Source organism: Neopsephotus bourkii, unplaced genomic scaffold (assembly GCF_033783945.1).
Source record: "Neopsephotus bourkii isolate Nb327-2 ecotype Australia unplaced genomic scaffold, CSIRO-AGI_Nbou_v1 NB_230, whole genome shotgun sequence".
NCBI classification, from domain to species: Eukaryota; Metazoa; Chordata; class Aves; order Psittaciformes; family Psittacidae; genus Neopsephotus; species Neopsephotus bourkii.
The window spans coordinates 152,838-169,293 of record NW_026900740.1 but is presented as its reverse complement, the minus strand read 5'-3'; the positions used below and the strand labels follow the sequence as shown (position 1 = coordinate 169,293).

General features: G+C 39.6%; 1 protein-coding gene across 4 annotated transcripts; it reads right to left on the bottom strand.

Annotated features, from left to right (window-relative positions):
• Nucleotides 1–3,754: 3,754 nt before the first annotated feature.
• Nucleotides 3,755–15,799, bottom strand: ZCCHC8 (zinc finger CCHC-type containing 8). Of its 4 annotated transcripts, none has more exons than XM_061344571.1 (14): nucleotides 15,423–15,799; nucleotides 14,440–14,482; nucleotides 13,777–13,851; nucleotides 13,168–13,273; nucleotides 12,372–12,446; nucleotides 11,951–12,054; nucleotides 11,502–11,567; nucleotides 9,559–9,622; nucleotides 8,973–9,115; nucleotides 8,090–8,232; nucleotides 7,246–7,358; nucleotides 6,527–6,610; nucleotides 5,622–5,736; nucleotides 3,755–4,865 (listed from the first exon to the last, which is right to left on the bottom strand). In XM_061344571.1, exons 1-14 carry the CDS (start codon nucleotides 15,718–15,720, stop codon nucleotides 4,054–4,056), a joined length of 2,241 nt encoding a protein of 746 aa, XP_061200555.1. In that variant the 5' UTR covers nucleotides 15,721–15,799; the 3' UTR covers nucleotides 3,755–4,053. The 4 variants fall into 4 exon arrangements, with proteins under 4 accessions (XP_061200555.1, XP_061200557.1, XP_061200559.1 ...); XM_061344573.1 differs by having other exon boundaries at nucleotides 9,559–9,619; XM_061344575.1 differs by having other exon boundaries at nucleotides 14,440–14,643; nucleotides 15,445–15,498.
• Between the last annotated feature and the right edge of the window lie 657 nt (nucleotides 15,800–16,456).

The following is a 16,456-nucleotide window of genomic DNA, read 5'->3' as shown; positions in this document are numbered from 1 at the left end:
ACACCAGTTGAAATTGTTTCTGCCCTCCCTTGGACTTGTGAAGGGTCCAAAAGTATAGAAGCTTCTCTTGAAGAACAGCATCTAAAGATACCCTGACTTAAGAGATCCAATTTTATAGTCAATGGGACATATCCACATAAAAAGGAAGAATCTGAGTGTAGGATTTTTCTTCATCTAAATGAGCTCTTCAATATGAACACCTGCTTCAAAACAAAGCAACTAAATGCTTTGGGTTTTTTTTTTTTGTAATCACAGAAGCGCTGCTTCAAAAATCCCGGTACAGAAACTTGCACTATTACTTTCTGTAGTTGTTTCTGGTAGTTACTTTCACAGCTTTGTGGGTTGAAAGGCTGCAAGAAGTCTTCCCATTCTTAACTAACTTTTCATTCCCTAGTGGCCATGCTACACAGCAGCTGTACAAAAACAAGCCGTTTTTTCTCCATGTTCTTTGGAGACTTTCAACCAATCTTACGTATTTGTTCTACCTAACATGGGTGAACCAAGAGAGAACTGTCAGTATTTAAAGAATCCTTTCTGCATGCTTGTTTAAACAAGTACTTAACAATAATGTTCATCTTCATTGTTTCATTTCAAAGATAACTGAGAAGCTACATCATTCCAGCACTGATGCAAATACCAACAAAAGCTGAGTTCTCACCTACAGGGAAGCAAAGCAGCAGGTGTTTTGTTTCTATTGAGATTCTAAAGGGTAAATACATTTTTATGCACTCATTAGGTGACAGCTAAACATAGGCTGTAAAAACTCCTATGTCAAATCTTTGTTGCCTGTAGTTAACTGAAGTTTAGGAAGCGTCCAATTGTCACATATTATTTACCATGTTATTAAATCCATCCTGTTTGTAAGCTTCTCCGAGGATTGAGACCAGTTCCTACCTCTGACTCATCCCCTCCTACCCCCTAAAATGTAAGTATGACTCTACAATATATTCTTAGGAACAGCATCAATCTTCATCGGCATCTACTTACCAGAGACAATACGCTGTATTACAAAGCAAAGGTACTACAGAGTTCCATGGCAACTACCATTCGAAACACCTCAATTATATTTGAGCTTTTTACTCCTCTTCATTTTTCTTTATTTTTTTTTTTCTACCCGAGCTATCCTACACCTTACTTTTAGCAGTAAAAACAATTCTTCTCAGCAGCCAAATGTCTTTCAGGTATATTCTAGAATCTGTGCCGTTTCTTTCTGTGACATTTTAAGCACTGTGAATTAGGTTATAAAAAACTGAAGTTAGAAATTCAAACCTTTTTTAAGAGATACCTGACTGACACTGAGTATTCTGCAGATCACGTGTTTTAGATGTGCACAAGCATTTTAAACTACTTCTGTTCCCAAATGCTATAAACAAACAGAAGTACCATGCCAACAGGAATCTGTGGGAAAAAGTGAGTGATGCCTGCTCACACTATACCCATCTCATTACAGATTTTTATTACTCATTCATTTTAGTAAGATCTAATCTAGGTTATTATGCCACACCCATCACCATGGGAATGGGACTTAAAAGGACCAGAAATATTTTGCTATTCAGCTTTTTCTCATACCTTGTCCAGTGATCTGTGGAGCTGCAATATCCAAAACCCATCTGAGTAGTTACACCTGACAAAAAGTCAGTAATTACAAGCATGTCCATATATGTGTGAACTCAAACACAGTCCATTCCTGCCCCAAGCCCTTCAAATTTGCTTTAGATGCCAGAAGACATCATCTTCCAAAAATGGAAAACATACCCTCAAGTAGTTTGTGTGCAGCAAATCCAGAAGTGGCCAAAGTCATAAGAAGTGCTGAACAATTTAAAACTCAAAGTCTTATACAATTAAAGATTTAACATATTTAAACTAGAATTTACCATTACATTAAAAACCTGTGTTGCTGAAACAATTCCACTTTATCCTTCCTCTGATACCTTCTGTATAAATCTTGGAAGCAATAAAATTACCAGCTACTTTAATGGTAATCTGCATTTGTACAAACATTGAAGGTTTATCTACCCTGACCAGTTAGGTGGAAGGGTGATTTATTATTAGTGTACTGTGAACACACAGAGCACTAAAGGGTACTAAGCATATAAAGATGACTTTAATCTTGTGGCTTCTGTAAGCAAGGCAGAAGTTTAGGCTGCATGTGCTACTAAAGAAGCATTTCACAAGTGCTATTAAGAAAGATCTTCTAAGGAGTGGAGAGAGAACTGCACGTTTAAAATATGAACATGTCAACACACCCAAAAGGTGTGGACACTTGGAATCATTACCTCATGCCCTGCATCACATTATCATTCACATGCGAATGATGCAGCACTCAGCACATAATGGCTTGTGTAAAGTGTCATTACTAGCTTTTAACTCAGTGGGAGGAGGAAGAGACATGAACAAGATCTCGATATGCTTCCCAATAGGGATTTCTTTGTGAAGTGTGCAGAACCTGGAAGAAACATAGTATTTTGTTATCCATCCCTGTTAGAGAAAACTATTTCTCCTATAAAATACATATACATATTTTAAAAAAGCCTTTCATTTTAGCACATAAGATGAATATTTACCTCGACCACTTTGCTTTCCAAATGCAGCCATAAAAACTGAACTGGTAGATGCTGCAAAAAGGTTTTTCAGCATCTTGGAAGACAAGCTGTTCATATATAAAGACTCTGGTTTTCCCTTCCTGTAAAGTTTAGAGGGGAAAAAAGGAAGTAAATATAAAGGCTTTAACTAAAAAAGGCTGGAGTTCCCATAAGCATTCAAATGTAGAGTGTACTAACATGAGGATCTTTAGGAAATATGTATTATCTGCAAAGCTGAGCATTTTAAAAAAGTTCAGGCTCTGAAGTTATCTTACCAAAACCACCTCTGAACATCATCCCTTCAGAAGTCTTTCCTTATATATCTGCATAGCAAATGGAAGTATTTTGATCTCACTTGGCTACGAAGACTTTTTTTCCTGCTTTATCCAAGGACGTGTGCTTTACCAGCTCCAACGGACAGTGTTAAGCCAAGTCAGTACTCCCTCTGTTGGCAATGCAAGTAACGTACAGTCCTTTCACCTACAGGTCCCTCTGAAGACAACTAAGAGAAAGGAAAGTGTTGGAACAAGAAATCAGAAGAATTCTAATACTTGGAAACTCTCAGAATTGGGCAATTCTTCAGATTATGAATGGTATGGCCAGGTTCTAGCTAAAATGCTACCAGCTTCTTGATTATGAAAACCTGAACCCAACAGTTGTGACCTTCCTAAAATACTGGACTTCATACATTCTCCTTTTCATCAATCAGTTTGTCTAATTATCTATTTTTAAAAACCTCAGCAGTTTGATGGTTTAATACTCCAATTAAAAAACCTCATTATACAAAAGCTCATTTATTAAACCTCTGTACACAGCCACAAACATGTATGTACAGCAAGCTTACAGAAAGGACAATGGTACAAAAGATACAGTGGCAATTAAAACCGACCCACATAAATAATTTATAAAAATACTTGGACTGGTGAAGCTGATGCTGGTCATTTCTGATTATTTTCATTCAATTGCCAGGCTTCTGATGGGGGAAGTCTTCATGTTAGACCTTTCTTAAAAACATTCAGAATATATTAAACTTATCTACAGGATACTTAGCAAAATGTATAAAGCAGAGTATAAAGGACAGATATAAAACCCACCAATCCACTTGAAACTCAAGGACAATATAAACCTTAGCCAAAATAATGAACAGCAAACCACAAATACCTAGTTTTGTTTTGGAGTTTCGTGTTTTGGCAAGTAAATCACTCTTTAACAAATCAACAGTCCTGTTATTCCTCAGTGGAAAGATGCAATGTGGGGACATTCTCCTGTATTTTCTGGCTGCATTGGTGGTGCAGGGCAATAGGGAAGCCCTGCACTGACTCCAGTTCCAATGAAGAATGGGGCAGACTTGTATTTGTCAAGATCTTCTCCTTGCCACAAAAGGATAAAGGAAGTTTTCAAAGTTTGTAAAACTGGAGGGGGAAAGAGACAGAAGCAGGGATTTGGAAACAATGAAACAAATGAAGACCAGTTAAGGTGAAGTCTTTCTCTTTTGCTGGTTTCTTGGGGAATTTTTTAACAGGTTTCTTATTCGTAGATAAACACCTGTGGATTCTGCTAAGTTTTCAAATTCAAACGGTGTTATGCCCGCAGCAAACTTGCTCATATCAGGAACAAAACTGCAAGTTTTTGCAGGGCTTTTGACTACTTTATTATAACTTGTATTTTCTCCCTCTTTAACCTCAGGGTTGGGAACAGGCCTGACGTTATTCAGCAAGCCTTCAGAATCTGGCTCAGAATTAGCAGGATTTGCCTTGGAGTGAAGTGAACTATCTCCTGGATTAGGACTAGCCATAGAACATTCGTTTTCTGGTAGCTGTTCACTGGTATCAGAAAGCCTTGTTTCCACTGAAACCATCTCCTCAGATGACCTTACTTCTGCAACAAGACCTGCTTCGTTCCTAGATGGTGATGACGCAACAGAATTCCCAGCTAAAGGTGTATCAACAGGAATATCAGAGTCACTGTTTGTGCTTTCTGCCTGCTCAAGTGCTGCCCAGATTAAGCGCTGCTGTTCCTCTAGCTCTTCTAAGGTCAGAGAATCCTCATCCATGACCGAGTCCACTATCTGTAGCTCAGAAGTGTCACTGGAAGGTTTTGATGGTGAAGCAGTCCTAGGAGGAGGATGGTGGGTGGAGGTTGAAGGTTGAGGTGGTGAAAGATTTCGTGGAGGTGTTCCTTGTGGTAAAGGAGGAGGAGTTGGCATCGATGGATGCCCCGGGGGCAGTGGAGGTTGGAAGTGAGAACTGTTCGGGGTTCGAGATCTTTTTGACACTTCCAGATCTAGAAACAGATTAAAAAAGACAACTGTTAAAATCTGAAATAGGATGAGGACAAGATTCACAGTGCCAATGTCCCGATTAAGTAGCAGACTTAGGTCTTCTCCTCCCTGGTTTTCAGCTGAGATAGAACAAACTTTTGAAGGTCTTGATGTCCGTTGAAACTACGGTTTTGGGGATTTTAACTTTGCTAGCTATTCAATAAATAAATAAATATATTCTTGAATGTCTTAAGAACAAACTTATTTCACACTGAGACACCCGAAAGATTTCCTTGCAGGAAATCCAAAAGGAAATTCAAGTTTCTCCAGCTATTTTAACATTTAAACAACACCAAGTCCTCCTGTGAGTCTCAATCATTTTTAAGAACTTGTGAGCCTGGAGCATCAGCATCCTACATTATTTCATCCAAATATTTAAGGATCTGGAGGTCTTCCTAACTTTAGGATACACACCGGAAGTAAAGAGATGGGAATTTGTAACCTAATGTTCCAATTGCTCTGAGCACACACTTGCAATCTCCTGCTTGGTATTAGAAGATACAACAATTGCAGCAACAGAGAACACATTGTAGAGAGGCTTTAGTACAACTACAGTAAGACCCTGTGAGCACATGTTAGCAGTTACATTAATCACCCCCATAGCACGATGGTTTCTCTTTATGAGCGTTGACATTTCAATTCAGAGCAAGTTATTTTGAAAACAATAATTGAAACTAGGAAAAAAAAAAAAAAGATAAAAAAAATCACAGAATAACTACCAGAATCTATTTCCATGTCAGTTACTGGTGCCTCCAAATTGTCGTCTTTTGGTTGTTTTGAGTGATGAGACCGTGACTGAGATGCAGGCCTTTTATTGTTAGGTTTTGGACTTGGCTGAAAAGAAATTATCCAGGAAACCAAAGGAAATTAGTATTACATTGTGTAAGGTAACATTTCCAGTTATAAGAACATATTTCAAGTAATTTCATAACTTTACAATTATTTGGTTGACCCAGTGTGTAAACTTTGACGGTTGAGAGATTTAATGCAACTGAACAGAACTGTAAGCTTGTGCAGGTTTAAGAGGCAGAAGAAAAGACTATTTGCATTCCTAACATAGGATTACAACCAAGTTTCCCTCTGGACACCCAGATCTCACGAGACCATCACAACTCAAGTATTGCACACCCCTTTCTGGCAGGCTTAGAATTTACTATGTAATTCCATATAGCATTACACTTTAAGACTGAGAGCAGAGCATACATGTCCCATCCATAAGTGGAAGCATTCTGCAGTAGGTAACAGTAGGCTAGAGTCACAGTGAAGAAGACCCGAGAATGATAAGGGACAGGACTACCATCTGTTTTCTCACATCACTGTAATAAGATTACTCTAAATCATGACTGTGGCAAGTAGCTTTTCATTTACTAGGGAATTCTCTAAGACTGGTTTTAAGTTTACAGCAACGTTGTTTCACCACTGTATATAAAATACTGCACAACTGGGATCTACTTAAATTAACTGAAAAATCACAGCATTTGTTCTAAACATGAAGCTCCTTTTTGTTAGAACAGGTAAGCATTTCACACCTGACAGTGTCAATAAAAAAGCCCATCTCCTTGTGCAAAAGCAAGAAGATACAAACACCTTTTTATTTTTGCAAATAACAATGAGATATACTCACCTCATGGAAACTGGAAAGGTAGTGAGCAAAAACCTCCTTTTGTTGAGACGGCTGCATGGGGATTGAACCAAACAACTGCCATTCCTACAGAGGGGAAAAGGAATAATGTTGCATATGGGTGGTTAGTAACACAAAAGAAATGCTGAGAGATTAATCAGCCAAAATGAATTAAAGTTCTCATCAAAAGCCTCACTTATCAGAGTAAATAGATCTATAATAGGAACTTCTGGCAAACCAAAGTATTTCACCTGTGAGCACAATCAACTGATGCAGTGAACTATGACTGGGTAGGAATAATCACTAAAGAAATTCAATTCATCTTTACAAAATGGCTGAGCATTTCCTAGCAACGACTCTCCAACATTTGTAAAACAACTACAGACTTTTCCTTGAAAAAACTGTTAAAATGAAAAAAGCTTACTTTGAAAGCCTGTTAATTATGAATGAAAAAAAAACTGGAGAGTGAGCAAACTGTATGAAAAAAGTCCCATTTGGAGGCCACTAAACGGACAAATGTAAAGCTGAAAAGAAAATGTACAAATGCTGCTTTTTAATTCACAGGCATTGACATCAGTGATGAAGTTCACTAACAGCAGGTTAAAATGCTTTTGAAAGTAAAGTTCAACAGCAGCTGTCACAGGAGATTGTTCACTAAACTTGGCTAAAAGCAATTACTGCTACTCAACACGTTGTTTAGAAGGCAGAGGACAGCTACTTACATCTGGGATCCCACTTGGAGTGGATATATTAAAGCCTGGATAGTTTATCAACTTTGAGACATCGTAAATGGCGCGTTTTGGTTGGCGAGATCTTTCATCTGCTCCACTATCACCTATAATGAAATATAGTTATTACTGATGCTAATTAAAAATGTTACTGAAAAAGCTCCACAGGATTTAATAACAGGGATTTGGGGTTTGGAATGTAAGTATTAATAGAGGCCTTGTGATTCACAAAGGCACTAACAGCAACCAAATCGATCAGATACACCCATGAAGCTTCCCCACAAACTTAACTGGGTATTCATAACAGTACTACTCTTCACTACCATTACTGGCCTCAGAATTTGGCTGTTCTCCGAGATGCAGCATAAATATTGGTCATTAGTAAAAAGCTAGTAAATTACTTGATAAACTGGGTTTCAAGGGATGAATTCTTTGCTTGCTGGTGGTCTTACTTTGTAAAAATAAATCGTTGAACTTTAGAAAGTATTCTGGTTTCTTTCATAAAACATGAGAAGCTTATTAAAAATAGGAAATCTGACAAGAGGCTCTGTGCAAGTCTTGCACAGTTTCACAGTAACTCCATGTTCTAACAGCAAGGGTTGATCGGAGTGAAATCACATTGCAAGTTTTCATCTACGCAATGCAATCATTACAGGATTTGTTTCATTATCACATCTTAGCTAGAAGAAAGGGGAGTATTTATACATGACTTTAGAAAAGGAAACTTGATTTACAACTTTCTCCTGCTTTCATGCTTTCCATACTAGGTATTTTGTCTCCTGACTAGGGTGCAGCCAGTAAACAGCACACTGAAAACTGCAAACAGCACATTCCTTACTTTTTCCATCATAAAGCACAAGCCCCGAGTGCTCCATTTCAGCTTCCTTAAGCCAGCCTGGAGGGTAACCCAGCTGCCGCATGCGATATATAAATGGAGGCAGGCTCTTATCTGTGACCCCGAGTGCATCTTGAAGCTCCCCACTAAGTCAAGAAAACAAAGAGAAAACAAAATGTCCTCCAATACAACCCATTGCAAGTTTTGACAAAAGGAACTTACGAGCATTTTGTTGAATTTTAAACTGTCAAGTTAAAATAACTTAGTTTTAGCTCAAACCATGTTGCCTGTCAATTCCAGATAAAACAATTTAGGTGAAAACCATCTCTAATAACTTTTAACACTTTCTCATGCTTAAATACTTCATGAGAATTAACTCTACACTGAGAACAGCTTGTTACTTCTGATTCATGGCCTTAACTGTAGCTATCACAACAGGAAGGAATTTAATGCAACTTAATTTACAGGTGATTTCTTTGGACACTGCTACAGCCATGCTATGATTTTTTAAACATATTGAATAGAGAGAAAAAGAGAGGAATGGACATGCAAAGCACAACACTCTCAGAATATGGCATGCATTTTTAGTTTATTAGGAATATATTTGCAATTTGAGTAGCCAGAGAGTAATGTTTATCTCCCTGCATTAGGAAACGGGCTGTGGAAGGGGCAGGACTCTTAAGCTAGCAATGAATTTTCATTTGAAAAACATCTCTGCAACTTATTAAACCATTTTATTTAGGAAACAAGTTCAAACATAACAAACCCATAGTTAAGAGTAGCAGATGGATTTAAAAGAAATCTGGAAATTAACAGCTGGCACTCCAAAGATAGAAAAGCTATTCCAGAAAAGCAGTGCAACAGTGAATGGAAGGAAAAGAGATACCTAATTACTCCTGGTTTAAATTTTCCAAACCTCTCTTCTACTTCTTCTTCATGATAACGCTGTTGAAAAATCTGACTGCTTGATTCACCACAAGCTTCCATGTATTCCTTTCTCTTCTCACTTATACGAGCTGGATTTCGTGGCTTAAAGATAATACAATTGGGAAGATTAGATGTGGACAATTTACAGTCTATGCACTCCTTCACCCAACATAAAACTGGTACTCCTTGCCCTCAGCATGCTTAATCATTTATTACACGGCCACGTGATACATCTATAGTTGTAATAAAAAGTCCACAGCAAAAACCTAAGACTACTGGCATTGGACCTAGTGGAGCTCTAAAGTGGGAGGAAAAACTGTTCAGATTGAAAAATGTCCCTCCATAAATTAAAGGGAATATTCAAACAATTACACTGTAAAATTAATTCACTCCGATTTAGCATGGTAGAATTTATAACTATGACCAGGAGGATCTAATCACCAGAGATAAATAATCATTTGTACATCTTGACCCCAAAACAGTGTGGTTACACCAGAACATTTCTTGAGGAGCAGCAGCCTTTCAAGTACTGGTGTAGACTTTACCTTTGGACAGTCTTTCATTTGATGGTCTTCTGAACCACAATTGAAACAAGTAGGTTTCGGCCTGCTTAAAAAAAAAAAAAAACACACAAGAAATGAAGCCATTTACAATTTTGCAATGGTAAATACATTTAATTATTTTAAATCTTATTAGTTTTAGACTTAGAGAGAAAAATAAGCATTGCTTGCTGATTTCAGGTGCTGTCTTCTGCTTAAGCTGACTTATTAATCTTCAAAAGAGAGTTAACAGAATATTGTTTCTTTCACAGTCCTAAGAAGAACACAAGAAATGAGAAAAAAGCACAGGCACAGCACTGGGGGAGGGTGGGGAAGAATACATAACAGAACGTGGAGAGGAAGAAAGAAAGAACTAAAATTACAGCGGAAAAGTAGTACTTCCAGGCAAAACTGGATTTTTTATATTCCTTATAACAGAGATCTACAGCTTTAAGAGGGAACAGAACAGTAAGTAGAATAATTCAGGCTGCATCTCAAGGAATCTCTAACTCAGTGCCTTAATCCAGGCTGGGTCAGCTGTGAGGTCAGACCAGGCTGTCCAGGGCCTTATCCAGTTGGGCCCTGAAAATCTCTAAGGGTGGAGACTGCACAACCTCTCTGGGCAACCTGATCCAACAGTTTAGTGCTCTAAAGTTGGAAAAGCTTCTCCTTACATCATGCTGCAGAAAGAGTATTCACTGAAGGGTTTCTACTTCTCATTAAGTATGTAAATGTTTGCTTAGATAGTGCCAATAAATAAAAATAAACCCTATATACTAAAGCCTATGTTGTGACCAGAGGAAGGAAAGATGTTAAAACAATACTTCTAACTCTAGAGCACAGATAAGGAACCCCTCAATTTAATACTCCTGTAGTACATTAACACTTCTTTCTTTTTTTAGGCTTGATTCATCAGAGGTCTGATCCTTTTTACAATACTGCGAACTGGTTACCAGTAGAAACAAGTAGGAGAGCATGACTGCTTCTTTGTCAAGCGCTGGTCCACAGTTTGAATATGTTATGCATATGGTGAAACTGTGCACTGAAAACATGGAACGGAACTGTAGCTGGTTTCAACCTTGCTTTTCCTTGTAGATTAATACAATGGCAGCAAACATTTTCAGTATTATAAGGGGGAAAATCCAAATCATAAGATTTTAATAAAGTATTTCTTTTCTGAACATTCAGTTTTATAAAAATAGGATGGCACCAGAAGTGGAGACAAAAAGGTGACACGACAATGCGTCCAGGGTAAACACCCCCCCACACACACTCCAACCTCCTGAAGCCTGTAATAAGATAAAATCAAGTGCATCTTCTGCTTCATCTTTACACAGCATTCAAACAGACACCTTCTCTGGTGATCCAAGTATTTCATCACCATTCTAGAGCATGAGCACAACCCTTCAATGTGCTTTCCTTTCAGATACCAGTATTTCTAATCAGGCTCAGCATGCCCCTTTATCTTTGCAGTTCCCACTGAAATCTTGTCTGGTCTTCACTGCATCTGAAATCAGTGACTTCAAACACTATGGAGACCACACAAGCTGCCAAGCTGGAAACTCAGTTCACTTCTTACCTCTCATAAAAGCTCTACAATCAAGTCTAAGACCAGTCTTAAAAATCTACTAAGTAAATCAGACAGGAGTTGTCCTACAAACCAGTAAGCATGATGATAGTACACCAGTACAAGGATGACAAAGCAGTCATTAAAAAGACAAACAACCCAAGAACGGGGTATAAACTTCAGAATGTTTTTACAAATTTATTTTAGGTCCTTCCTAAATTCAATAACCAAGAAATACCCACTGACTGCAAAGCTCAGCACTGGTTTACTCCATTTAAAGTCATTGTTTAAGTATGTTCAAGGGTTTAGTATACTGGGGAATAATCACAGCGTACATCTGAACTTTTCAGCTCAAAACTTTATATTTAAGAATAATACAAACCTTTTTGGTTTTACTTGTATTTCTTGTCCATCTAGGGAGAGAATGTGGCTGAAAACTTGCTGGTATCTTTAGATTTCAATAAGGAACTGCTACTGGATAGCAGATTTTATAGAGGAAGAACAGCTTATTCATACTTGGAATGAGCTGTCATTCCGAACCTGATCACAGATTGGCCCGGGAAATTCCTAAAGTCACAAGATGTATTTATGGTGACAAGGCATCCACTCTTCCCAAGCATAAGCCCACTGAAAATCAATGAGCCAATCATATCAATATTGGAATGGTTTGAGTAAAAAAAAGCCATTAATGACTCATTAAAACTTTTCATCTCCAACGATTGATACAGTTTGACAAAACTGTACAATCTACTGAACAGGATTTGAGTTCAATTTACCCACTGGCATTCCCTGGACTTGAGAAACAGAAAACCCCTTTAACAAACAGGATACTTAGGTATTTCCCATCCTTCTGTCAGCTGTGGATTCTCATTTAATATAGGCTGTCCCAGTTTATCGAGACAAAAATTGGCAAAATACAGAACACTTCCTACAACCTGTAGAAAAAAAGTCAGAAAATTGTCAGAAATGCGTCAGTATTTAGGGCAGATTGGCAGCAATTCTATTAATTTAGACTGCTTGAAATACTTCCAGGCTTTTTTTCCCCCACTCTGTAAGAATTTACAAATAACACATGCCCACACCTGTAGAAATACGTATTTTGTCCAATGATGCAGCCAAAACATGCTGAACTTAACTGCCACTACATTGATCAATGAGATTTAACAAGAGCTTATTTTAACAGCAGTGTATATTGAGTATGTAGAATGAAGAGTCAGACCTACCATTGAAGAGCACATAGTCAAGAACTTACACTAAAAGCTTCTTTCACTTTTTTAGAATTCGAGCTTGCTGCTTTACCATCCTCTTCCAAAAGAACACTGGAGGGCTGACATGAAATGTAAACATGCAAATAGTTCATTTAAAATAACAGTAAATAGAAAAGCTTCTAAGTTACTCATGTATGTGAAAGGCACAGAATATGCAATACAATTCCTTTCAGGAAACAGTTAAACAGTAGTATGATGATGTCTACATTAATCATAATGCTTTCCACAGTCCAAAGAATGACACAACTCATTTCCAATGTTTTCTTTAATGAGAAATACACTGCATAAAACCATCCTTATTCTTATCTCAAAAGCCAGGAGAAAGACAAGAAGTGTGTCATTTCACCCTTTTACTCAAAGTGAATGTCAAGTATAACTCCAAATTCCAAACAGAGAAGTGGAAATTTCCAGATTCTGTTATTCATCTATGCTCTTAAAGTTGAGCCAAGCACTACCAGAAAAGGGTACATTAAGTTCATACCTTATGGTCTTCTCTTGATTATTTAAATCAACTTATTACTTTGCTTTTAAACAAATTTCACCAGGAACAACTTCAAAGAAGCATTTTCATGGGCACAAATGATCTTTTCTTTGTCCTGGTCCTCTATCTTTGGAACAAAGAGCTATACGATCTCTGCGTTATACTTATTTCATAAATACTTAGCAATTATCAGGAAAAAACATCTGGAAATCACCTGTTTAGCAGTGTAGTATTTTAATATTCCCACAACAGGGATGCAAGAGAAGCAGCACCTAGTAACAATTTGAGTTTTTAAGTACCTGTGGCTCAACATCAAGCTGTGTTTTTTCTTCTTCATTTTTCCTCTGCTCTTCATATCTCTTAACTAAGCCAAAAATGAAATCTTCAATTTCTTGATGATACTGCCTATAATGAAGAAGTACAGAGAGATGAAGATGTGCACAAGGTTGAAACATATGCCAAAGATTTTTATTTGGTTGGTTGGTTTTCTTTTAGCATTTATCATTGAGCTGATTTTGTCTGGGGTAGAGGTAATTTTCTTCTTAGCAGCTGGCATGGGCTGTGGTTTGGATTTGTGCTGGAAACAGTGTTGATAACACACAGGGATGCTTTTCCTTACTGCTTATAGAGTCAAGGCCTTTTCTGCTCCTCACCCCAACCCACCAGTGAGGAGACTGGGGGTGCACAAGGAGTTGGGGGGACGGGAGGGGGGACAGGGACAACACAGCCAGGACAGCTGACTGACTGACCCAAGGGATATTCCAGACCAAATGGTATCATACTCAGCATATAAAAGTGGGAAAAGAACTCGCTAGAGAGGAGAGACGGGCACATTTGACAGGATGGCATTTGTCTTCCCAAGTAACCCTTACACATGATGGAGCCCTGCTTTCCAGCAAAGTACTTACTTAGAAATGACATTGTTCATAAATAAAATCTGTAACAGAGGCCCATCTACTTTGGAGTTCTCCACATAAATTCCACTAGAACAGAACATACAGACAATGGTCACTGCATTAGCTTTACTCTGAGTATTCCCTATGTGGTTTATCACAGCAAAGAGTCAGTAGACTTCAGAGAGAGGAAGGTTTAGCCAATACAAGTTCTGTCCTTTTGACAAGTTTCTATTCACTTAAACAGAAATCTTCCTCTCTTGAGCCAAGTAGGTTGCCTGGTGTGAGGTGGCAAGAAAACAAAAGGGAACACATCACTACAGTCACTTTCTTCTGTTATAAAATCTTATAAACACAATTTTGAATAAATAAGGTTTCTTGTTCTTACTGCTGAACTTTATAGAAATGTGTTTCCTTAAAGGCCACGTATGTTTCATAAACAGATGAGTACACACGAATAAATAAAGCTACAGCAAAACAAACCAAGTTCTTGATATTCAAATCTAAAAGACTTCAAGAATGGTAATGACACTTTAAAAGCCCAATATCTGAGCAGGGACAGTGACAGAGCAACAGTTTCTAAATGTGGCAGACATCGTTCCCTCAGGCAGCTCTTGTCTCAGACAAACTCTTATTTCAAACATACATAGTTCATATAAAGCTTTTCAAGTCACATACCTAGGACGAGTCAGAATATTCAGCTTCCTTTTAAGTTCCTGATGTTAACTGACTGTTAAGGTACGTTACTTTCCTCAGAAGACACAGACCTCTTAATTGAAGGATCAAAGCCAACAAAATATCTAACAAGAATTCCACAGAACAAACGGGGTTTCAGACCTTCCCTTTCAGTGCACAGAGGATTATTTACAAATCCACCTGTTGCTGAAGAAATACAATCAAATAAAAACAAGGCAAGCAACCAAAACTAACCAACACTACCCCAAACCAAAGCCCAGGGAAAAAAGGACTCGCTGTGACAATCTAATTACTCTAATTCATTACATGCACTATGTTTGAATTGTCAGATTTACAGTATTTAAAAAATACCTACAATCACCACACACACAAAAAGTCAACACACGTACTCGTAAATAGTAAAAATAAAATCAGTTTCATATTCCATTATGATGCAGTATCAAGCCCTTCACGGAACCAGTCACAATTTACTGCTTAAAATTCTTTCTAGCTATGTTAAATATGGGGTTTAGTGAACATACAACCGTTTCTTTCCCCTAGGAAGTCAGAGCATCCAGCATCAAGTGTTTGAAAGGCCATCGCAGCACCAAAACCTCAACTACCTCCTCTGCCAACTGAAGCAAAGCTGGTACGGACATGGACGCTCTAAGGATAGTTTTCAAAGAAAACTCCCTCTTAACACACGGAAGCAGAAGCCAGGATAAAGCAGCCACCGCACCGAGACACGGGGAACCCCCTCCCCGCCGAGCTCCATTCTCATTGCCCACCAGGACGCGCCAGGCTCACACTGACCGGGCCTTCCCCGCCATCGACACAGAGCCCGCCTCACGGGGGAGCGGGAAAAGCCGGAGCCCCTCATGACCACAGGCGGGTGGGTGCCCAGGCTGGCCCGGAAGGGAACCGACGGCATAAGTGACCCCGCCGCGCCCTCCCCGGGGCAGGCCCTGCCTCTCCCGTCAGGATATTCTCCTCCCGGAGCAGCCGCACCATCTCCTCGCGGTCCCGCAGCCTCCTGTACAACTCCTCCAGGGTTTTGTCGGGCCTCTCCTCCACCGCCACCTCCTCCTGTTCATCCTCATCCTCCTCCTTTTCCTCGTCCTCCTCCTTTTCCTCGTCTTCCTCCTTTTCTTCTTCCTCCTCCTCCTCTTCTTCTTCTTCCTCCTCCTCCTCTAGGCTGGGGCGAGGTGGCAGCGGCGGCGGCCCTTCTCCTTCGTCGAGCTGCTGGAAGAGCTCGCTGTCCCCAAAATCCACCTCAGCCGCCATCTTGTGTTGCAGCAGGAAGGGAGGGGCTTCGGGAGGGGGGGACGCAGCCGCGGGGGCAAAGGGCAACCGGAGCCGCCGCTCGCCCAGACACGGGGCCGCAGGACTACAACTCCCGTCATGCCCCGGCAGCGGCCCACTATAACGGAACCCGCCCCAACGCGCTGTGCGTGCTGGGAAATGTAGGCTGCCCTCTGCAGGCGTGCGCGGCCCGCATGGAACGCCGGGAGCTGCAGTGCTGCAGAGGAGGCGAGCCCTCAAAATGGGGGCCGGAGGGAACCTCCCGCTGTGATGCTCCTCGTGGTGGCGGGCTCCTTGCAATCAGGCCCCATCCTGCCCTAGGAAGCAGCTGCACTGCTGGTGAGGCACTGCCCTGTGCATTTAATATGCTGGGGTACAACATTCCTGTAAGGCTTGTATCATCTACAAGTTAACACACCTTTCAAAACACTCAAGTATTAGATAAGGGCTCCCACATCCTACCAACCTTTCTCACCAATGGTTTGGTTATTCCCCCTCCCAGCTAAAATTTCCATCAAGTTGACCAAAAGGGCAAGCCAAGTATTCCTCACCCTGAGTTGCATTCTGCAGCACAATCTCCTTACTTTAGGAAAACCCTACTTCCAAATAAGCAAAGCAAAACACTCTGTTCCTGACTTCTCCAGTCTTCCTGCCATCTCTTACCTCTCTTTCTTAGAGGCTGGCCCAAAAGACAACTTGATTAATGTAAAGGAAGACC

Excerpts from the sequence above, each read along its gene's own strand:
- ZCCHC8 (XM_061344571.1), bottom strand. The coding sequence starts at position 15,720 with ATGGCGGCTGAGGTGGATTTTGGGGACAGCGAGCTCTTCCAGCAGCTC. Across the intron at positions 12,055-12,371 it reads AAGTGAAAGAAGCTTTTAGT|GTTGTAGGAAGTGTTCTGTA; the intron begins GTAAGTTCTTGA and ends TTTTTTCTACAG. Across the intron at positions 8,233-8,972 it reads TTTAAACCAGGAGTAATTAG|TGGGGAGCTTCAAGATGCAC; the intron begins GTATCTCTTTTC and ends TTCTTGACTTAG.